Raw genomic sequence first — 24,826 nt, forward strand, 5'->3', positions numbered from 1 at the left:
ATATATTTTTCCAGTGAATGTTCTAGTGAACTAATAAATCTCAGTTTAGTTTGTTGTTTTGCTATAGCGTGGCATGGCTTCATGCAATCTTAACTTACTATTTCACTTCTCTGCCTTTAGGCTTGTGAGAATTGCTTCTGTGTATTAATAGGAGACACGTGAAACCAACTTTACTTGTTTGTTTCCCAGCAGGAAGGCCTGAGTGCTTAGGCTTTAACAGAATCAAGACCAGCTTTCAACAGTGGGAGACAATATATTAATCCATTGGAAGCACAGACTGTAGTCTTGTATATCACTGTGGTTTGTGTTGTGACTTTTTACATGCGAACAGGTAGGTAGTGACAATTCTTCTGATGAATGCATTGTTTTCTTACTACATATATGTAGAAACCTCATGACAGTTTTTTTTTGTAGCGATAGTATTTGAACCATTGCATGAAACTATTAAAATAGATTGTCTTCCTTTTGTGTTTTCACGTCTTTATCAATTGATGGTGTTAACTGTACTAATTGTCTTCAGTGCTCAGACTCACTTTAGTTATGAATAAGGGTGATAGCTCAAAACTCAAGCAAGTTTCATTTTATTTCTGTTAGTAAGCCCTCTTACAGTCTTGCTGTACTTCTGTTTTCTACACAGTCAGAGTGGACTATTTAGCAAGTTTTTCCATGCTCTCTGTCTGATGGAATTAAGTTACCAAGTATTTCTTCCTGAGAGTATATGGAGAATTGTTTGTTTATGAATTTTTGGTGCCTTTTATCAGTTCTGTTGTATTTGTAAGCAAGGTAAGCAAGTTGTTATCTCCTTCTGTTAACAATCTGAAGTAAAGAGAGATTTTGCAAATAGTTAAATAATATGTTTAGAGCTCACAGGTGGTAGCCAGCTTCCCCAGTCAGCAATGTTGAATTAGGGAAACTACATTGTAGCTTAGTTTCAAGAGGAGATTACATCCTGAATCTTAGAGAATGGTACATTAAGTGTGCTTGAGACTCTGTTCCCCCCCCCCCCCCCCGATTTTTCTGGAGTTTGAAAAGAAATAGTGATTCTCTAAAAAGTTAGCAGTCCTGTTTGCTTTCAGTTTGAACTGTAAAACAGGACTGGGCAAAAAGGTGAAACAGAGTCCTTTCAGTTTCTGGACAAGAACACAGGAAATGCTTTGATCCTTAGATGAGCAGTAGGGATTGTATCATAGTAGCTTGGGGACTGAGTAATCAGCTCGAGGGTCTGTGGCCTGTTCCTAAGCAAACTATCTTCATATCTTTCTGTAAAAATTTCTGTGTTGGCCAGATCTTCTAACTCAGTGCTAGGCACTTCCCCTGCCCTGCCTGCCCCTCGTGGCCCTCAAAGTGCTGTGCACATCCTTAATAGTATGTGAATCACAGGTAGGAAGCAATTGGGATGCACATGGCTGTCTTCAAAGCATTCCTGGTGTTCTGAAGCAAAGCAGGTTAAAGTGTTACTAAATTGCTATTCTATACTAAATGCGTAAAGTGAAAACTATTAAATCTTATTTTACCATTTATGTTTATTTTTAGAAGGAAAGGCATTTTTTTTTGGTCCTCCTTCCCTCCAAATTTAACAAGAGATATAATTATGCTTTTTTTGTGTTATTTCCAGTTATTTTTTCACTTTTGGCAGTTCCAACGTAAGACTGAAGTCCTTTTATACAAGGTAATACATATACAAGTGTATGAAGAGATGGGAGCTTAGTAGGTGTCCAGGTAAGATGAGAGAAAGGAAGCATTATACCTGTTCCTCAGTAAAGGAAAATGAAAATGTACAGAAGTGCTCTAAGACATGCAGAAAGTGTCTGATAGTTCTGAATTCGTTCTGTTTCAAAGCCAACTATCTGACCCTTTTCAAGCCCGCTATCGTATTTTTTTTTTTTTGATGTAGTACTTAATGTTTATTTTACAAACTGAGGAAGAGATTCTAAATTGAAGATGACCTTTAGTGTTAAATATATTCTTTTTAGTAGAAACAACCTTAAAATAAAACTAACTAAAACCTTGTTAGGGGGCCTAAACTGAATATACATTGTCCATTGCAGAAAAGAGAGGAGAGAGAAAGGTGAGGAGGGGAAAGAGAGGCAGGAGGTAGAAGTAAAGCTGCTATCATAGGAACAGTGCATAGGAATTTAGTAGTTCCTCTGAACAGTAAGAAGTGACTTGTGCATTGCTGTGGGAAATTAATTTTTTTTTCATCTGTAGGTGGGGGAATGGGTAATATGTGTTAATCATACCTGTGAGTCTACCTAGATTGCCTGTTACTTTTTCTTTAAAAAGGTCAGTGTACACTCTGATAAAAGATGCCACCAAAAACAACCAACATTTTCATTACTGTGAGCCTGAAGCCAAAAGGATATGCATGCCTCCAAACTCTTTCCCATTTCCTTTCTGCTTATCCCCAAATGACCTACTTTGGATGATAGCTCTCTCCTCCTGGAAGGGAAGCAGCAGGAGGTGGTGAGGGGAGGTGCAATAGATATTGAAGAGCTATTGAAGATTTCTGAGCTTTGGATATCATTGCTAGCATGGGTTCAGCCTTACTTAATGTTCCAGTGAGGTCAAGACTGGGAAGACTGAACAGGATCCTCCCCTAAGGAGGACATGAATCTAAAGGAATAATATCAGCTGATGGTAGACAGCAGGGCTGCTCTGGGGTGAAAGATCTGGCACTGAGCCTTACTCTGTAGGATGCAAAGGGAAGGAGAGGTTAAAGCAGTAATGAGAGTATTGTTGCAGATGAGCTAGTAACTAGCTGATTGATGCTGAGACTCTCATTGTTGCTCCTAAATGCAGCTGTGGTGAAGGGTTGGGGGTGGGGAAGAGGAGCTAAACCAAAGTTCTCTGTTAAAGTGAGTATAAAATTAGGCCTTCAGTGTCTGAAACTTCCTTAATGCTATGATGTATTCTTTAGCTGCCATTCTGGAACACTTTTTTAAAAAAAGACAAAAACAAAACAAAAAAGCCTGCCACGAATGCTGCTGCTGAGCAGGGGGCACAGATGTCACTGCTGGGTAATCATGGCAGTTTTAATTGTGTAGAGAAAGGCATCCAAGTGTTAAAATAGTTAATTGACTAAACTCCCTGATTCAGGCAACAAAAACAAAACATCAAAACCTTAAAACCTTGTTTGCCTTAATTTTTTTTGACACCTTTAAATTTGAAACTGTAAATGGATATTAAAATATTGAAGTTGTTTATTTAGTGACTTAGATCGCAGAACGGCTGAGGTTGGAAAGGACCTCTGGAGATCATCTAGTCCAACCCCCCTGCTCAAGCAGGGTCACCTAGAGCAGGTTAGACAGGGTTGCATCCAGGTGGGCCTTGAATATCTCCAGAGAAGGAGACTCCACAACCTCTCTGGGCAACCTGCTCCAGTGCTCTGTCACTCTCATAGTGACCAAATTCCCTCTCAGGTTCAGGTGGAACTTCCTGTGGTTCAGTTTGCGCCCGTTGCCTCTTGTCCTGTTGCATGCGACCACTCAAAAGAGTTTAGCCCCATCCCCTTGACACCCTCCCTTCAGGTGCTTCTAGACATTGATAGGATCCTTCTTCAGTCTTCTCTTCTCTTCAAGCTAAACAGGCTCAGCTCTCACAGCCGTTTCTCACAGAGCAATGTTTATGTAGCTATTTTAATTTTTGAATTTTCAGCTAAATAGAGGTAATTACAAAAAAATTAAATTTAATCTTATGAAAAACAGAGAAAAAGAGATGCAGGAATGCGAGAAGAGGAACAGTAGAGAGAATCCTGGAGATCCCATAAAGCTCTGCAGTTTTTCGTTGGACCACATCTAATAAGATATGATATGACTTGAACAAACTTTACTGTAACTTGTTTATTTCCTGGGCTCTTTCAACACTCCCCTGGTTGCATAGCCTTCTGAAAGATTGCAGTGCAGTAATTGGTAAGGATTATTAGCAGGAGGGGAAACTCAAGCTGTGGTGACTCTCCTCTTGCTGTGTTGTGTTACCAAGATCTGCATTTTGGAGTAGGAGATAGTGAATAGATGCCCTCGTGTTCCAAATTTTGAGATGTTTCTGCTTGCAGAAAAGGACTTGGATAAGTCTTCTTTAGGTGTTCCTAGTAGTGGCATACTATGCAGCACAGCCACTCAATTTATTGATGCAGTGCTATTTTCTTTAATACAGAAGCTTGCAGTTTATGCCTAATACTTTGTTTTTAATTCTATGTGCTCAGACAGTGGAGAATAAGGTAAGGTGATGATTGTTGTTGTGTACCGTTTAAAGGATAATGAAAGCGATTGCTGCATGTTGTAGCATGCAACAGTAACTGAGTTCTATTAGAAAGTAAAAGTTTCAATTACCCTTTTTATTGCTAGTAACTTATTGAAATTCATTGTACTAAAATCCTTGAATTACCTAGCATTTTAAAGCTGACAAACAGGTATTTACGGGTCACAAGTTATTTGTGTTACATACATTATTTGCACTTTATCCATATTAGAAGTTTTTTTTTGAGTTAGTTTTTTACTTTGATTATCCAATATAATAATGAAGAATTGTTTTCGAAAGCAGTGTTCTTGGAATGTTTCTCCTTGTTTTTTTAGCTGTTAAGATTAATATAAAATCTGTTCTATGTTGTATACAGTGGGCTGTTGGTTTGTTTGTTTGTTTGTAAATTCAGGATTTTAAGGGTATGGCTCTGTAACAATGCTGCAATTTAGCTTTAATTTTCAGCAAGAATGAAAACTAGGACTAAAGCCTGTGTTCATCAGAAGGGATTGGAATGTAGGAAGAGAAAATGATGGCTGGAAACTCAGAACTCCCTGCACTATATTCAGCTTTGTAGCTGAGAATGTGAAATGCAGAGCAGCCAGGGCAATGGCTGGTTTCCTGCACAGTAACCACGTATACTACAGAGTTTGTGTGGAGGCTGATTTAGAACTTAGATTTCTTGCGGAGTTACTATAAAAACATTTAGGCCAGAAAATAGTACTTGGTTTGTCACATCTATAAAAATTATGGACTGATTTGGAGTTTCTGCTGTTTTCGTGGGGCAAGTCTTACGTAATTGCGTGCTTCCTTTTTTATATGAGTAAGAGTTTATTCGTATATTTTCCTTTAAATCTTAGTAGTTGCCTATTTTTACAGCTACTTTGTTTCTAGAGTGAAACAGATTGAGCTTTCATTGGTCAATAATGCCTGGTACTTGGAAGGATTTTGGTCCACTGGTGGCATGGCTGCTACTTTGTTAATAGTGACAGCCTTGCCTTTTCTCTGCCAGAGGTCCAAATCTGAGTTGAAGTGTGTGACAGAGATCAAAAAATAAAGGCCAAAAAGGACTCACTGAATAGCTCTGGAAGTCTACAACATTCCTCAAAACTGAATAAGTGTTATCTTGGTCTCATGGTACAAAATAGCTTGCATTAGATATGATTATGAGAATGAAGGCTCAGTACATCTAGTGGCAGGTATGTAATTCTGTGACTGTTTCTAAATTTCTGTAACCAGTTCTGTGTAACTACTGAGGCTGGTCCTCTTTTGCAGCATTCTGTGCAGGATGACATCTGGGAATACACTGCTAAGGTGAGCCCTTGGTGCCAGTCTGCTTAGTGTCATTTGGGAACATCATTGCTGTGGCAGTAGGAATAGCTGGTCAGATTTTTCAGAGTACACTGACGCTTTTAAATTCTGTGGTAGATGGGCACAAATTTAATTGACATGAGTTGAAAGACTGAAGGTATTGCGAAAATGTGTTTTGATTGTGTATATTATAAGAGTCAACAATGTTGTTATTAAAGTGTAAATTTAGCTTCCCCACTCTCCCACAGATACTCTGTGGGGACTTCAGATCTAGTATACAGGGGGCTTGGGTATTTGTTGCATCTAAACTTGACTAGGAACTTATTGAAGTGCATGTAGAAAATTTAAATACTTGATGGGAGATTTGCTTTAATTGTTTTCAAACTCTTCCTCTTTTCTCAGTGTCTGTAAAAAAAACTTAGAGCTCAACCAAGCTTCCTGGAACCAGGATGCTTTCTTAGGGCTTTTTTGTTTTGTTTTTTCTTTGTTGTTAAAGAAACGCTAGAACAATTAGTTTCCCAGAATTGGCTTAACATTTCTAAATGAATTTAAGACTGTTAACAAGAAAATTGCACTTCTGTGAAGATTTTGCATAGTCTGTAACAACAACAAATGTATCTGGTTGGAGAAATTTGTGTGCATGTGAGGTCAGGAAAGACTGGCCATAATTTTGTACTTTGTACATGTCCTTCTGTAACATTGTGTTGCTGAGAAGTCCTTTGCAAATTGTGATGGAGAAGAAAACAATCATTTAAAAATCATACATTGGTATGTTGCCATGCTGCCCTTCATCTATTTTATTTTTAAAGTTTGTCATTAAGAACTTGTCTAATTTCCTCCGGTTCATTAGACTAGCTTCATAGATGCTGAAAAACCTATTTAGGGTTTGTGAATGCGGGTAAAATAACTTACGTTTTTCTTTCTTTAGGACAAAGAGAGAAACTGTACAAACTATAGCAAAGCTCTTCTTACTGTCAAGAGTAAGAAGAACATTTCCAAGGCATTGAGAAAGCCTGTTCTTCTCTCTCCTCAAGCTGCAGATCAAATGAGATTCAAATAAAACAAAGGAGATGTAAGCAATCAAAAAGTTCGTTCCAAACTCAGGGGAGGTTTAGAATATGAAGGAAAGAAGGGTACAGGTTTCATTAACGATACTAATGCTGTTGCTGTGGAAATTAAGAGTAGCTTTTTAAGCTAACAAGTCTACTTTTAGTATAGTGGTCTCTTCAGTTGTTTTTCGAGGAGAATTGCATGTGTGGAGTACAACATTGTTTTCAGATACTCAATTTACCTAGTAGTATATAGCTAGAGAATAGGTTAGAAGAGGCAGTGAGTAAGAGCAAAGGTGGAAAGAAGCAACAGCTATTAAAGATTTCAAGCATTGTGCTATACTGATAACAACCTATGTACTGATGTGTTTAAATGAAAGAGGTTTTTGCAACCAATTTTTATGGGGAACCTGTGCTAAAGAGCAGATTTGAAGAAAACACAGATTTTTCTGGAATTGTGCTTTAACTGCTAGTTTGGAGACTTGTCTTTAATCATCTGATGCTTGTCTTTAATCATCTGATGTTTGTGCATTGGGGGTTTCTTGATACTAATTACATGTGTATAAAATCTCCAGTGGCACTGCATTGCTTTGTGTGACTATGATCAGGTGAAATTCTTTCTTCGTATATTTAGTTTTAATATAATTTTTTTGGCTGCTGGGACAGATGTTGTGTTTGCAAGATTAAAAATTATGATAATGTTAGATAAATTTTGAGGAGGGCAGATTTATTTGGAATTGTAGATTTGTCCTTCTCTCATAGGTATTTCTGCCTTTATTTGAATCCTAGCTGAGCTGGATTTTGCTCCATGCAAAATGTGTGAGCTCACTAGTTTATGAGTAGAAGATAAAAGGAGGTTTTGCTACTATATTTGTTAAGGAGTTTGTGGGTTTCCCTCTGCTCTCTCCGCTCTCCTTCCCAAACACTCATGCTTTAGAGGAGAACATTGTACCTTTCTGCTGTATTGAAATAAGTGATTAGGGCTGGTGCAGAGAATCTTTCCACTTATCACCTCTAACTTTACTGGAAATCTTTTCCTTTTGTGCCTTGTTTTTGATTCAGCATCTAGTTGCACACATTCACAATTTCCTTCTCATGGGCATCAAAAATGCAACATAGCTTTCAGTGAGAGTCGACATTTATTTTGATGACCTTGGTCAGAATTTCCACGTGTGACAGTTGGTTCCATTACACTGCTGCTGTGATGAAAGGTAGACTCCAGGAAAGAATTACTGCAAAAATCAGTGTTGTAGATTTTTTTTTTTTTTTTTTTTTTTTTTTTTTTTTTTTTAATGTCATGTTTCAAGGTAAAACTTAGATGTGCCAGCAGAGGGCTTGATTGAAACTACCGGTCAAAATGCAGCAAATAAGCCATCCTTTATATAGCTTTGTTTTTCTTACTGATATAAAAAGTTTATATTAATAGAAATGAGCTCTTACTTGCGTGTTATATTCAGCTCTGGTCACTCATTTCCAGGGATGCAGAGTCTGGAGATGATTTTTACAGGTCATTAGAGATTTAGGTTATTTATATGGGAAGAGAGAAAATTGGGATTGTCCTCGTTCAGCTGCACTTGGGTACTGTGGCTTTGCCCTAGTTACATGATCTACCCTCTGTAACTGCATTAATGAAACCCTTTACTTTAGACAAGTACAGTAGTTGTTTGGACTGATAATACAACATATCCTTGTTCTAAAATGGGATAACCTTCACTTATACTTACTTGGTGACAGCTGTGCTGTTGAAAGCTGTGGTTTAGTAAAACTAGTGCAGTCAATGCTCAGGAATAGTTTCTTCACAGGAGGTTGTAAGATGTTGTAGTGGTAGTTGAGCTCATGTGTTAAGATGAGGGTACCACGACCTCTGTAGCTGTTTGTCTACAATATTATGCATAGTGTAATCATATTCTGGAATTGCTTCACATAGATCACAAAGCATTGGGCTACACTTTGTTTGGAAAGTATTATGACAAGAAAGAGCCCTTTTTGGATGATGAGGAGTAGAGGGTATAAGAAGGGGTGAGAGAATGGTTTCTTCTTATCCAGACTTAAACTCTAGGATTCTTAAATTCGCTGGTAACTCTTAAATCTCAGTGGAAGAACACTCCAAAAATAGTATTTTCTGCTTGTGCAGACCAGGGATGTTGTAAAGGGTAAGCAATATTGTGCTTATTTTACAGCGGGGGGGAGGGAGGGACAAAGTGACAGTGTCTTAAAGTCATGTAGCCATTCAGTAGATTGGTGACAAAATTCCAAACTGCCCCTGTATTATTGGAAACTTCAAAGCCTAGACATGATTTATTTACAAAAAGTGGGGAATCACAGCTGTCTGTCCTTTGAATAACCATGATTAATGCAGCAGCTTTTAAACTCTCCTCTAATATTAAAGACTCAAGCCTCTTGCTCTGATAGTGGAAGCCCTCTACATACTTTTAAATTTGGTATTCGTTCCACCTGGAAGTTATTCTTTGCATTTTGCATATCTAGAGTGTAGTTGCGTGGATCTTGCAGATAGTCTTTGGAAATTCCCCAAGAGATCTCTTAAGTATTTTCCTTTAGTTCCTATTGCAACACCTAGAGGCTTTCAGATTTCAATTTTTTAGAAATAAAAATGCATGATTAAGTAATTAAATTGTCATTAGTACATAAAAAAAAAATGCTCTGTCCAATATTTATTTGGTAGAGATGAGCACTGTTTCACTGATACTAAGTAAAAGAGCCCTTTGACTTTAAGCATGTCATAAGAAGTTTTCAACCAAAACTGTCAACTTCATATTCCAAATCTGAACACAGAAGTCTTTGAGGCCCGTGAATGATGTGGAAAGCTGCAACTTTTAATGTCTCTCTTTCAGAAGCAGCAGTCCTATACAGTTCTACCAGAACTGTGTTTGAAAGTTTGCTTATCTTTCATGATTTTACTTTTTGGTTGTACAAGAGTGATAAACACTTGCTTTTGGGTAGTAACGTGAAATTTAGTCAGAAGAATTTGTAAAGCAGTCTCAGTCTTCACACTAAGTGTATTGTAGAAGGGACAAAATCCTGGCTGGTGGGTTTTTTTTGTTTTGCTTTTTGGTTAATTCTTAAAACCTAGTGCAAGAAATGAGCATTCAAAGGGACCTGTTGCTTTATCTTTAATAGTGTCCTGTCTAAACTGCTGTTTTAGAAATGATTTGTTCTCAGAATGTTAACAGTATCTACTGATCTGAAACCTTGAGAAGGTTGAGGTAAACCTGCAACTTAGCATTGGTGAAGCAAAATAATAAAATACTTTGATATTTTGGAAAGTAATCATAATCTGAGAAAATGTGAATTTGCATTCAGGTTCCAGGTAGAATAATCTTCTTAATGAGACTGTGCAGCTAGAAAAACAAATAACTGTTTTACACCAGAGGGATTTTATATGTTTCTCGTACATAATGATTTGGTCTTCAACAGCATAATCATAAAGCCTGAATGACAACAACAGAAAGCAACGAATTAGTTCTCTTCTTGCATTACCTGCAAATGTTCTGTCAATCTACAGTTAAAAAATCCGAGCTTCTTCCATGAATACCTTTAAAAAGGCAAAAATAGTTTACAAAGCAAGGAACTTCTTATTCAGAACGTTCTGGGTCTGACTTAGTGTTTGATAAAAATCATAGAACCTCATTTTGCTCTTAAACTCAAATTCAGTAATAAATTTTTATTAGAAATGTAAAAACTAGAATGCATTTCAGTATAAGCAGAAATACAACACAAGTGGCACTTTTCTTCAGATTCTATTTGAATTTTATTTATGTTTTTTGGTTGAGCAATCAAAAAAAACCCTAACCTTTCCCAAACTTAATGTTGGTCATAGAAAATATAATACAAAGCAAGACACTGAAGATAAGGTTTATCTTGCTTGATTAAACAAATAATTTTTTTTGTGTTCCCCTACATTATGATAAATAAATAAAGGCAAATGAAGAGGAAGTTGTCCTTATGAATCCCCCCCTTTCTTCGTGAATACAAGCAGTGCTTATAGGCAAACCTGAAGGGGTCTTCTAGAATGGTGGAAAAATCCACCTAAGAGTGAGAGATCATGATTTGTGTACAAATGAATGTCTTCCAGGCAATTTAATGTTAAATAAAATGTTCTGACAATAACCTTTTTGCTTGTTAGTTTCTGCAATTTGACTAATATTTGGGGTTTTCCAATGTAGCAAAAGTAATTCTTACTGATTTGTATTTATAGTATTAAAAAGTTACAAAATGGAAGACAAGGTAATGTTTTATGTAGATGAGTTAGCTTCCATAGGACTGGGACTGCATTACTTTGGTTTTTGAGCTTTGGACGTAGGCTTAGAAAACTTAATTTGGATAGACTAGAAATAATTTCTTGTGGAAATCAGGTATCATCATCTCAGTTTTCTGGGATAACCATTTCTAGTTCCATAATACTTAATTTCAGCATTGAATTCAAAAATTGTAGAACTATACTGAAGTTGTACTTATTTATTTTACCAGCTTCCTCTATACTCTACTATATTCAGAATTTCCTGGGAGGATGATTCTGTTAAACATCAGCTGCATTTTAAAACTGGATTAACTAATATTCTGGGGATTCTTAAGGAAGGCAGTTTTCCTGAAATTATTTATAACAAACAGGTATCTTTTTTTCGTAACAGCAGGAATTGAGGTAAGGGGTGTTAAGCTAGGTAGTACTGCAGATCAGATTTCAAGGCTGAATTCACTTTAGAGTCAGCACAGATGTATTCTTCCAGAAACCGGCAATGCAGAAAGTATTCTTCATGCGCTTACTCGCCAGCAGTGTAGATTGTCCGCTGCGATGCTGCTAAACAGATAAAATTTCATTGGGTTTGAAAATAAGATCTAATTGATTAACTGAGTGGAAAAAACATAGCATCCATCAATAGATCAAAAAAACCCCAGCCCCTCGGTGACTTGACTTTAAAAGGCTGCAGATTTTTTGATCTTTTTTTTTTTTTTTTTAACGTTTTCATATTAGTGACAGGATAAAACGATTTTGGTGTCTTGAATTGATGTAGTTTAAAAGCAAGGTGTTTCATATAAATCACACAAGAGATTCTTCTTGAAGTCAGACCTCTGGAGGAAGAGTGAACTCTTTTAGGACACTTACATGAGATGCCTTTTACTAGGACGGTATGTTTTGGCCAAAACCATTTGGATTGTCATCTTAATCCTCCTTGTTCCCTGTTAGGATGTGTCATGGGTGGTTCAAATTTATTGTTTCCTCATCGTAGTAGGTGTGAATGGGAAACATTGTGAATGACAACTTCTGGCTGCATGTGATTTGAACTTGCCATTTGTAATGTGAATCAATGATTGCTGTGCAACAAAAACAAAGGAAATGTTAAGCTTATTGTAAAATGGGAAGTGCAGAAAATCTGGATTGATGTAAATAGTTTCTCATGAAGACAGAGTGTTCAGAGTGTGAATACAAACCATTTTCACTAGCTCTTTTTTCAAAGTGTTTATAAAGTAGTTCCATAAAAGGAAAGTACCTTTAAGTTCAAATAGATGATTATGGCACAGGCATTTCCCAGAATGTCTGATCTTAGTCTTTGTGTTTTGTGATAGTTGAGTATTTTGTAAACAGAGCCAAATGTTACAAAAAATATACGATGTTGACCCACTTCCTCAGCATGAGACTGGCATACATAACTTCCCCAAAACAGCAGAGGAAGAAATTGAAGTATTTTTTGTTCTGAGATGCATCTGACTATTCTTTGACCTTTCCTGTTCCTTTAGTGTTTCAAAGACCTCCTACAGGAATATGGATCCAAAATGGAGGTTAATTTCATAGGTGAAATGCAATAATCTTGTATGTGTTCTCTTTCTTTCCCTCACCCATAAGCAAGAACCCAAGTTGGAATTCAAAATACTGAAGAAAGTGTGTGCTTACTGTTAGTTTGGACAGCATGTCTCTTATCTGCTGAACTGTGACCCAGGCTTTCAAAGCTTGAGATCTTTGATTTCTAAAAAAAAGTCTTTTGATTTCTTGTGCTTCAAATGATATTTCTAATGTGTTTTGGTAGCCTACTGAGATTATGAAATAATTATTAAGAGCTGTAGTTAGCAAGTGTAATTCAAATACAGTACTTTGAGCCTGAGGCAGTAGTGAAAACAATCTTAAAACTTAAAGCCATTTTGCCAGGGCATATGATATGATTCAAAAGAAATGCTGTTAATTTTCAGAAAGTAACAATTAAACATAATGTCTTAGGAATTTGATTTCCTCCCCCTCCCCCCCCTTTCTCCCACTAGCAGGATATATGTTACACTGTAAAGCTGAGGAAGAAGGTACACAGAGTAAAACTATATACATGTAACTTACTATTCATTTTTTGTTTTCAGTCTTCTTGCAAACTAGAACATGAGAAAGACTCAATGTTATGTCTGTGATTCAAGTGGCGTGCAAGGTTGTTCTTTTGCAAGAACATCAATTTTTATACTTCTAATTTTCTATTTCAGATAGGAAAATGAGGAATACTCTGTACTACTCAAGCCATAAGTAGTTTTGCTATTGACTAGGTCATTTTTGCAGAATAAAGTCCTTAAAAATTATAGTGAAATATAGTTCAGTTGCTTGAGAACATAGTGATTGATGTATTGGTATTGTATATCCAACCTAAACATTTCTAGGGTTCTACAGTAGTAAATAACTGTGAAGAACATTCAAGTAGCAGTCAAGCTTTTATTGCAGAGAATTACCTTTTGTATGTGTACACAAATGTTCCTATCCTATTTGCTTATATCCAAGTACTATTTTTTTCTATTGATCTTCATCGTTTCTATTTTGCGTATGATCTCAAGGTCATCTTCACAGTTGACTTCCATTTGTTTACGCAAAGGAGATGCGTGCTGGTAGAAATGCTGGATGAAGTTTAAAATAGTTAAAATATCCGATTATTTTTAACACAAAGAAAAACAGTATTATGTATTAGTACTACTTTTATTTTTGCATGGGAATTAATTAATATTTGAATATATTGCATGAAAGATGGTAAAGAATGGTCTCATCTGTTCACTGTGTAAAGTGGTATCTGGTGCTGGTTGCCAGCAGTGAACCATCACTCCCACTCCAGCATTTCCTCATAAAGCAGATTCTGGAAATATCTCGGTACTGATTGCATCTCCTATACGTGTTGTACAGCAAACATGATCAGTGCTTCAAACATGACAAGTACATGGGGAAAAAAGAAAATCAATAGTTGCCCTCTACAAACAAGAGCAGGAAAATGACAAGACCCCTGATTTTTGTAGAAGGCAAAATTGGGGGCAGTTTTGTGCCTTCAGAACTGCCACTCCAATCTGCTTCAGTCATCGCCTGTGTATTCTAGGGGAGTGATCAGAGCTATTTACATTTTACTTTTTAGCTGTTCTTCTGTGCCCCTGTCCACAGTCAGCTGTGGGGCTTTTCCCTGAATGCTGTATTGAGGCAGTGGTTGGATGTTGTGAGAACAGGTCTCTACAGCAATGTATCCTGTGTCTGAGAGCTCTAGAGGCGTGATTCTTGTGGCGGACCTCCCTGCTCGTCTTTAAGGTTTCTGACATACGTGTTGCTCTGAGTAATGGATAATGTTGTCTCCAGTGTAATGCTTTCAGCTTGCATTATTGTTTTAATTGGTCATCAGGTTACGGCCTTATGCTGTATATTATAATTGTATTTAGAAGTAGAAATAGGACTGTCTAAAAAATAATGAAAGGAAGATGTATGTTCTTTTCAGTAAATACATATGTGTACTAAGAATTTGTTAACCACTAAAAACACTGAAATGTTAGGCAAAGGTTTTTTATCATTTATTTTAAGATGAAAATGTTTGTAAGATAACATGAAACAATAATTCTTAGTGATCAAAAGCACAAAGGCTAGCAAAACTTAAGTCTCATAAATTACCAGTCTAGTTACCTAATACTTTGGTTCTTTGGGGGTATCCTGTAAATTTTAAAAAAAGAAAATTCTGTGAAGAGTGAAACTGGAAAAGTTTGATTTCCTGCAGATCTATGCACTCTGTCCATTTTTTCCACCTCTGTTCTCCCCCTCACCCCCCCCCCCCCCCAAAAAAAACCCACAATTACTAAAAGCTCACAAATAAGATGATATTGGAGCAGACTGGGACCGTGAATGTTGCCTAGACAGGAGGGAGCAAATGGCCTTGCCTAGTTTTGATGCGACTATACACTGACTGGTCAGTTGATCTACCACCTAGAGGAGGTAATGATTGAGGTTGCACTACAGCCTTTTGCTCACTGGGATGCTACGTTAAGTTTCTCTTTCTGTTCCCCTCATACTTGCTGATTTTTTGGAAAAATATCTGTCCATTTGGTTCTCAAATGTTTTTGAAAGGCTGATGCTTCAATAGGACGATGAACTGAACAATTACAAGTCTTATCTCATGAAAAGTTAAACTAAAAAGAAAGCATCTCAAATTACCACAAATAACCTAATTAGCATGAGGCATTGAAGTGTGGTATGTGTGTTTGTATGATTTCCAGATAAATACATTGCTTTTTGAAGAAGAAAGATTGGATAATCTTTACTGATGATTCTTCTGCTGTGATCTTTAGCTCCCTGTTGAACTTCAGGGTTTTTTTTTGAGAGAGATTAACTTAGATATTGTGTATGCAGCACTGTTACAATTGAATAACTTTTGATGTAAGTACAAATTTTTATTTGATTAAAAAGCTTTTTTACCCTAAAAAATGACTAAATTAGACTATATCTTCTTTTAGGTTCTCTTCCCTTCTTAAGGAACTTCTGTTCCTTACTGATTCTGTATACACATGTAGTAGCGTGTAACTCTTATGCATGAGGAAATAGCTCCATGCATGCAACAGTCTGATCTGTGTGTGCAGTTTGAGATAAACATCAAGCCTCCCCAACTCTTTCGTTAAATGCGGTTCTCTGTTAAAATGCAACAGAGAACTGAGCTTAAAAGAGCACCAAGAACTACTTTATTGTGACCAAAATACTTTATGAATGGCTTCCTGTTTTTTTTTTCCTTCTCTCTCTCTCTCTCTCTCTCTTTCTCTCTCTCTTTTTTTTTTTTTTTTTTTTTTTTTTTTTTTTTTTTTTTTTTTGGTCTATAAGAATATGCTCTTCAGAATATTGTGAAAGAAAATTCCTGACCCTCCTGGCACTCTTTTAGCTTTTCTTGTCTGACTTTTACATTTCTGTTTTATGAAGAAAAAAGCTGAAGCAAACACATCTCACTGCTAGGCATATTGCATAGTAAATTTTATTTATCAGTGTGCTTTCTGGTTATTTTCTGTGACAAGATATCCAATATGTCAGTTAAAAAGTGGAATCCTGTGGAGCCTTGTGCAGCTATTTTGCTATGAGGTCTCTTGCCAGCTGACAATCCAGCCCCTTAGCAGTTTCATATCTTTGTGAAACTCTCACCTGCTGCTCATTCGATGTTCGGTACTCTTTCTCAGTTAAATCTTGACTATTCTTCCCCTCCCCCCGCCTCCCTGTGACTACTCAATTTCCATGAAGAAATAATACTATTGAAAGACTGCACATCTTTAGTTATCTTCAGTTTCTTTTTGCTTGGAAGAAAATAAGGAAACAGGCGTTCAGTAAATTTGGGGACTTTGTGTTCTCCTGATTTCCTGATTGTCCTTTCAAGTGACCCTTTTTCTGAATTTCTTCTGTGGGTCAGAATCAGACTACCTTTTGTTTTATCCTGGCACTTTAAGGAAAAAAGGCTAGTGTTAGCACATTCCCTGTGTTGCTGTTCTCAATGGTGAATGTGCATGAAGTTGGCTGCTGAGTTCAAGAGTTGACAGCAGAGGTCTCAGAAATGGTAATAGAATATACATGAGAATATGTTGTTGCAGGGGTAGGAGAAGCAAATTATAAATCAGCAGAGAACTTGAAACCTTTACAGATTCCTAAACTGCAAACTCTAAATGGAGTTTTTCTCGTAATCATCCACAAGAGGCAAAACCAGGTTTCAGTGATTATGATGCTTATAGAATTGCAGTTTTTCTTTTTCTTTTTTTTTATTCTCCCTCCCCCCCCCCCCAATCTTTTTTCTCACAGCTTCAACAAACTACCAAGTCCGTAGCCTGGAGCTGGGATCCCTTTATTCAGCCATGGATGTTCAGCAATGCCAATCATGTCTTGGAACAGTCTCTGAAGCTAAACTACTTCATTAGCTGCTTTTCTTTCTCACCCATGACAGTTCTCTAACCTTCTTGTTTCCCCGACTCTCGTTCTCAGCATCACATCTCATTTCTTGTATGCTGGTTACAATCTCCTGAAGTCTGTCTTTAGTGCAGTCAATCTAGTCTTGGTGCTTGCTGCTGAAGCTCTAGTTCAGGCTTTACTTAACTCCCTGGTCTGACTTAGTCTGTTTTTACTCATTTTAAAGAGTAAGTGCAAGTTACTTTCAGTTCAACAGTGATTTTTCTCATGTTTCTTCAGATTTTTCTGCCAAGGCATCAGGCTCTGTAGCCTTCAAAGACTAGACCAGGAACAGACAGATGTCTAGTCAAATTATGGACTAGACTTCATATTTCCCGTTCCTGATATTATAGAAACTTTTTTTTGCTGATAGTTTTGAGTATGACTTAGTCATTGGGCTCAAGTACTGATTTACGAGGATGATTTCCTTAAACTCTGTGCATTTAATGGAGAGGCAGAAAGAGGCTTTCCTGTGGTGGTGGTTGTGTTTTGGGGCACTGATGTGTGGATTCTGCTGGCTCTATCCCTGCTCTGTTGGTATTAGTAAATATGTGAAATGGTATTGGTGAGAAGTTGCAATGATTTTTGTCTCTTTCCTAGAAAGAAAAGTTTACATCAGAAAGCAAAGAAAGAATTTTCCTTGTATATTTAGTCTCTGTGGAGCATTCTGTACTTAAAGTTAGGCAGTGTGACTTTTTCTGATATATTAGCTCTGAAGCTGCAGATGCAGAAAAGAACTACTAGGAGATACGTTTAAGTACAAGTACTTGTTTTAGATTTAGCAAAGGAAGCTACGAGTTTGCAAGAACTATGTAAAAGAAGAAAGTGTGGGGTTTGTGGGTTTTTGTGTTTGGAACACAAGGTATTTAACTCCCTCCAGTACTGGTAGACTTACTGTTTTAAATGAGAAATGAACTATGCTTCATTTCTTAATTCTTCTTCCTAAAGTTGAATTATAACTGTAGTGGTTAGGAGTTAATTGTAGAGTAGAGGAAAAAGTTTATACTTAAAATGTCAGTTAATATGGAAGGAGAATTGAAGTATACCTTTCTTTTGCAAATAGGTGGGTATTTCTCTTGTGTAGATAGGTGTGCTATCTTCCAACTGTGCTCTCTCCTTTTTCTACTGAGTTTTTTTTGATAAGATCTTACAGACTTTTCTGAATTGCAAGGTAAGCTAGGAAATTATTCAAAGCCATTTTAATGATATATCTTAGGGTATTCTTTCTCTGTTGATCTGCCAAATCTTTACATGCTGATCTAAAACTATCACAGTCCAGGATCATAGGCGTTGTAAATCAGTCTTCAACCGTGTTAATTGTTTTCTCAGCTGCATACTAATTGTGCTTAGTCCTGGTGAATTAGTAAAGTGGCCATGTTATGTAGACCTATTTCTCCTGGCAATTAGACTTACATCACCTTTTCTCTTCATGTGGGAATATATGATGAAAAGGTTGGAAGATGTTTAATGTGTAAAAGCCCATCATTTCATTCTAAAACCAACTTAAAACAGTATGTCTTACACATTGCTACTGAATGGGGTGAACAGTAAAAATTGACAGTGGAGCTGCATAGACTCTACGTACCTTTTATATGATACTGGGGTAGTTCTGCAACTCACAGAAGCATGTGAGTAGTGTTGTGCATAGTACTGTACCAGTGCACCATCTTCTCTACCCCACCTCCTACTGTCGTCTTTAATGGTGTAACTTCAATACTAGGGACGTTTTTCAGAGATAGAGATGGAGGAGTATGAGCTCTGCTGATACTTGTCCCTAGCTACACGCACAGTTAACTAAGACTATACTTTCAGGTGTAGGATTTAAGTCTTGATTTTTCTAAAGCCTTTGAAAAAACATAGAATATTTTACAGATTTGCTGTCTATAATATACATATGTACTTACTTTACGTATTATGTTCACAAGATGCATGCACGCACATCTGTTATTAATGCTTTCTGTAATAATGTAGTCTATCAGAAATGCTATATTTGTCTTGTTTATTTAATTGGAACAAAGATTGTTCATTTCTCACAGATTTCTTGTTCTACTTCTTTGCAGAAATTATCCTAGAGCATGGACACCAGTAAAAAGACAGAACCCCCTTTATCCGTAGAAATGGTACAGCAAAGGGCCAATCCTGATCGTAGTCCTTCAGCATCAATTTATGTTCCAGAACAAGGCGGCTACAAAGAAAAATTTGTAAATGCAGTGGAGGATAAGTATAAATGTGAAAAATGTCATCTCATTTTATGCAATCCTAAACAGACTGAGTGTGGACACAGATACTGTGAGACCTGCATGAATGCCTTGTTAAGGTATGTTTTCTGTTGTGATAAAATGTGTTCATACCTTTAAATCTTGTGAACTGCTGAAAACCGTATGGACTACACAATAGTTTTGTGAATACTTTAAGTTAATGCCCTGTCTGGAAGCAGTCTTCTGCTTGTTGCTTGCTTGCTTATTTCTCACCCATGTGCTGGTACAAGCATTCCTGTGTCATACTGACTTGGTAACTTTTTTTTTCTGGTTAAATTAGTTTTAGTGTAGATCAAGATGAGGTTAAATAAGCTTTCCTTAAATAGTGTTGAAACTGTGGCAAAGGCATTTCAGTCATATGTAGTGATGTGTTATATAAGAATTTCATTGCCTGTGCAGTGTAGAGTTAGCAACTGTTTCACTTAACAAAACATAGCATTGGCAGTTACAGAATTCATTTAGTAATGTGAATTCATGGCTGTAGAAGCCTTCAGAGGCTCCTTAGTGATAGTACCCAGCCTAGCTGTGGACCCAACCTTACAGTTGAGTTTTGGGACTCTTGGATAAACCTGGTTGCTTGTGGAGCTTCCTTTTCCAATAGCCATATATATCTGTATGTCCTGAGGCTTTATAACTGTTGGTTATGTGGTTCCAGTAGAGTCAGGAAGGCTGGCTTGCTTATAACTGAGATGTTTAGATTGGAGTGCAGAATGGGTGAGTGAACTTTATGGTCATAAAATGAATGCTGAGAGAGACAAATCTTTTCTATTCTAGATAAGAATAAAAATAGTTTTTTTAAAAAGAAAAATCTATTGACATATAAGTATTTTTTAAAAGCTAGAAGTATGTTTCCTTGCCCCTCAGCTTTGATGTATTGCTACTGATTGTGTTCAGTGGTGTGATTTCAAAGCTTAGTCTAATGTACGGTGAGCAGTGTCTGTAAGCTCTAGTCTCTCTGGGCATATAAGTAGTCAGTACTCCTGCTGCACCATTGGGAATGTGGAGATGCAAAAGAGAAGAAACTCACTGGGTGTTAAACACTGTGGCTAGTAACAGAGAGGATTTGACTTTGAAAGGTCTTTGTGATCCATTGTGCATTTCTTGTGACCAGCTAGGCTAGCTGTAGTTTATACTTCACTTGTATTTTCCTGAGAATATAGTATTTCCAAGTCAAGACTACGTGTAGCATAGCAGAAGAGGTGGGAAGATACTACGTTCCCCTGTCACATAAGAATAGCCTTTGTAATAGCCTGGACTAACGTGAGCAAGAGGTTATAGCTTACTAATCCACTCTTGTAACTTTTTGTCCTACTGCAGCATGACAAATTTAAAAGGGGAAAAAAAAAAGCTCTCAACAGCAAAAATAAGCTCAAAAATAGGCTTTCTTTTAGGTGTACATGTTTTCGGGTGAGATGTAGTTTATGTTTAAGAAGTGCAATCATTTCTTTCTGGATATATGTTTTTGGGAAGATCTTACATAGTTTGTAATAGTGACTGCAGAAAAGCAAACACCTTGTGTGCTTGGACATGTGCAAATGGACTGAGCAGACCCTTAGCAATCTAAGCAGTTAGAATTCTGACGTTTGCTGGAATCTTGGCAGTTTTTTTTCCTGCTGTGAGACATACACATATGCATATTTTAGCTGCAGTATAGTAGGCATAATTTCACCATCCTGTCTTATCAACCAGCCTTTTATTGAAAAGGATGCATGGGTAAGACCACCACACTATATCTATAACACTACCCTTTCATTCTAGGTATTTCACATAAGCTATTATTTCAGTGTTTGTTGCAAACAAATTTTTTTATTAAAATTAAATTTACAGCTCATTTTTCAAAAAATGAGCTGTATGCCATAAAACTAGAAGCAGACTAAACTTACATTATTTCTGTATTTGATACAAAATTTTGTATTTAGTGTCATATGCTGCTGCACACAAACCGATTACATGCTAGCGGTTCTGTTCCAGGGTTATTTGAGGACAAAAGATTGGGAAGCAGTGTAGATAGCACAATAAAGATTTCTGTTCAGTATGCAGCGATAGTTTAAAAGAGCAAGTGAGGATGCTTGAGTGCATTCAGTAAAAACTAGAAAAGGGTGATATTGTATTAAACACCATATATCCTCAAGTGGATTAGTTTTTTTTCCTTAAAAAATTACAGATATTGAAGCTGCAAGGTATATAAGATGCTCAGAAATGTTATGAGATTCACATAGCACGGTCAATTCAGGGAGCAGAAGTCAGTGAGATAATTTGATTGAAATAATCAAACTGATTCAGCCTTTTACACTGATCCACAAAGCTACTAACAGCAGTAGTTTGTATATTCTATCGATGAGATGCTTTACAAAATAATTTAGCCCTTACCTAGTTCTTTTCATCCATAGTACTTTGCAAGGGAGATCAGTGTGATTATCTCCATATTACTTAGGGAAATGGAGCTACAGAGAAATTAAGGGATTTGGCTTAGGACATCTAGAAGGTCAGGACCAGAAGTGGCTATAAAAACCCAGATGCCTACACTTCAGTTCAATTTCAATCCTTTAGACTACTCTGTCCCCTAGTCCAGCTGCTGTGCAAGATATCCCAAATCTTGCTAATTTTGCCTGTTTGCACTGATAGGTTGTGAAATAATGAGAACTTTTGGCTCAGGGGCAGGCTTTAAAATTGGGAGTGAATTTTGACTTATTCAAGAATACCACTGTTCAGCTGGCTAGAGGCATTGCAGTCGTTTTACTTCCTCAGAAATGCTAGCTACTGTACACTGAAAACTCAGATTTCAAATCTCTTGAAAAGATGTCACGTTATCTTATTATAATGAATTGTATTCGTTTTTAACGTGCTTTAAGAAGCAATTATTGAATAATACTAACCAAGTAAAATGTCTAAAGCTGGAATTCTTGTACTATAGAAACACAGTAGAGTGTTTTTCTGTTTTATTTTCTTTCTAGTTCATCTAGTCCAAAATGTACAGCGTGTCAAGAAAGCATAGTAAAAGATAAGGTATTGTTAAAATTGTTTCTTACTTGAATATTGAGTAACATAAATGAGATGTTAGCGCTTTGTGGGAATTGTTTTTTAAGTCTAATAAACTACCTAGTGAAGATGATTCTGTAACAGAATCTAAGCCATGTATTCTATACATGAAGACAACTCGGTTTTTACTGTTAGCCACGTGGCAGAAGACAGTGTGCCAGCCATCCGTAATGGTCCAGCCAGGTGTCGCATCCTGTTTTCATAGCAGGGAGCTGCAGCAACACATTGTAGCCATTCTCCTATTTATTGAGAGGATGATAACAAATAGCGCATCTCCTGTAAGGATACTGAGACTGTGACAGATCTAGGCAAACCTTACTCCTGGTTTGGCTCCAGATCAGTGTCTACTGTTTGAATAATCTTATTTTACAATGTTTTGTCCTATGAAACACACTGGAACCAAAGCAGTGTGGTGTTACGGTAATCATAATGGAATCGGAATCGGAGCTTTTTCATCTTCTTTACTGTTTTTTTTTTTTTTTTTTTTTTTTTTTTTTTAACAGGAAAACTTTGTCTTGCCTTTGGAAGGTTTAGCATAAAAATTTTTTTTGGTATAGTATTTTGTTTGTGCAGTTTTTACACTAGATTTTTCTGAAGTGTTTGGTTAATTCTTTACTACCTAAATATTTTTTCTTCTAACAGTAAATGTTTTGGGTTAAAGGTTAGTGGTTATATTAGTTTCTCCTTTGGATGGCTTGTCTAGCATCTCAGACCAGTAATGACAATGTCTAGCTTGTTCATCCTGTCAGCTGGCAGTGTCGTGACTTCTTACCTCCTGATGCGTGCGAATGGGCGGATATGTTACAAAACTTCAAATTCCTCTAACAAAGGAAGAAGGCCTGAAGGGCAGTGTGTATTAAATGCATGTTAGTCTAACTCTGCAATTCAGTGGTTTTCATGAAACTGAAGACGTCTCTTTTCCCTTAGAATACTGATGCCTGGGATTACTAAAGCATTTTTAGGCAGTTCTCTCAAAGCTGTTTCAAAATTCTTTCATTATCTTAGCTATGATAAGCAAAACTATACCCTTGTTACACTATGAATTATTTCGATAAAATACTTCAGTGCCAACATTGATTATTCAGATGAGATTGGTTGATTCATTAAGCTTCACCGGTGTATCTAAAAAGTAAACAGAAACCATTGGTTTGTAACAGGCAGTAGGTCAGATGAGGATGGATGGCTGCAGCGCTTCCTTCTGTACTGATGCTGGGGATAGCATCACAGTGTCTGTGAACAGACCCAATGTAACTTTTTTTTGTTAGTGTGCAGAACACTTCTGTAATTACATTATTCCCTTGGTGTTCACAGAATCTCAAAATTAAACTTCTCAATAAAGTAATCGTAACCTTTAAGGTTTCTAAAAAGTCATGAAGGCAATTGCAATTAACTAGAAGTTTTTATCCCTTCATTTTGGATTTCAAAATAGCAGTAATATTCTTCAGCTCCCTTCTGTGGTTTCTGTCCTTAGCAACAGGGCTTCTTGACAGTGTTAACTGCTTTCGGCTCTTGATCAGTGATTGCAGTCTTTTATGGCATGTCACCTGTAACAGGTTAAAAATTCAAATCCTAAGCTCTCTATTTCTAACTTTTTTGTAGCTCTATTATAGGAGGAAAAAAAAAAAAAAAAAAAAAAAAAACCTCCAGAAAGTCTTTTAAACATTAAAATAGGGAGATTTTTAAATCCTACTCAAATCTAAGAACTCAGAAAATTTCTGTAGGTAGGTGTTAGCACTGAAGTGTATAAACAGTCTAGTAGATTGTGTGACTGCCTTTCTTAAACTCCTGAACCCTCTAAACATCTGTACATTGGTTCTTTTGTGCCTTATGGTATCATACCTAATACACCAGCTTTCTTATGCAGATATATTACTGGCGAGCAAATGCTCAAAATCTTAGTCCTTTCTAAACTGTATTTATAGTAAAAGTGAAATAAACAGTAGAGCATCTGCCCAAATATTTTCTTTCATTGGGATGGTTCATGGCAAAGGAATCTTGATGCAGTGCGCATTTAAGAAAAATTGAATGATTGGGTTTTATTTCTGGCATATAAAGGTAGAATTAAATGACATTATTGTAGTGGAATTGCATGACTTCTATTTTATTTGAACTTGAATATTCTTGAATAGTTTTAAGTTTTTAAAATGAAGTGGCTTCTGATTTTCAGGTATTTAAGGATAATTGTTGCAGGAGAGAATTACTTGCCCTTCAGATATATTGCAGAAATGAAAATAAGGGCTGTAAAGAACAACTATCTTTGGGTCAATTACTGGTAAGTAATCTGACATAGTCATAAGAAGGAGAAGGAATGTTGCAAGTGAAAACCCCAGTATATTTCTAGATTAGGTTAAGCTTGTGGTTAATCTTACGACTAATAAAAGTTAGAATAGAGTTAAGTTGTTTAGAAATTCTGCTTTTTGATGACCTGTAAGGAATTATAGTCAGAAATTAAGAGGTTCTGTGACGGTAATATACTAGAATACAAACATACGATACGAATGGGAGCTGAAGGGAGAGCCAAAATTGAGGAAAGATTATAATCTGTGCTTTACAAGTGTGAGAAATTTGAATTCCTTTTTGGTGTCTCTCCTTGAATTTTTTTGGTGTCTTTATATAATTTAATTTGTATTTGTTTATTGGTTTATTACTAGTTTTGGTCTTCTGATATGAGTTGTGGTTTTTACTTGGAGTTGTTAAACCTGTTCCATCCCCAGACTTGTACAAAATAACTTGTA

At 36.6% G+C, this 24,826-nt stretch overlaps 1 protein-coding gene across 1 annotated transcript in view; it reads left to right on the forward strand.

Moving 5' to 3' along the window:
* Positions 1 to 253: 253 nt before the first annotated feature.
* The window catches only part of TRAF3 (TNF receptor associated factor 3), a 46,386-nt gene continuing 21,813 nt past the window's right edge, over positions 254 to 24,826 (forward strand). Inside the window, exons 1-4 of the mRNA XM_062576684.1 lie at positions 254 to 331; positions 18,855 to 19,111; positions 22,007 to 22,058; positions 24,259 to 24,363. Coding sequence (XP_062432668.1) covers positions 18,870 to 19,111; positions 22,007 to 22,058; positions 24,259 to 24,363 — 399 coding nt within the window. The 5' untranslated portion in view covers positions 254 to 331; positions 18,855 to 18,869. The remainder of the gene's footprint in view (positions 332 to 18,854; positions 19,112 to 22,006; positions 22,059 to 24,258; positions 24,364 to 24,826) is intronic.

The sequence above is a fragment of the Rhea pennata genome, chromosome 5 (assembly GCF_028389875.1).
Source record: "Rhea pennata isolate bPtePen1 chromosome 5, bPtePen1.pri, whole genome shotgun sequence".
In the NCBI taxonomy this organism is placed as follows: Eukaryota; Metazoa; Chordata; class Aves; order Rheiformes; family Rheidae; genus Rhea; species Rhea pennata.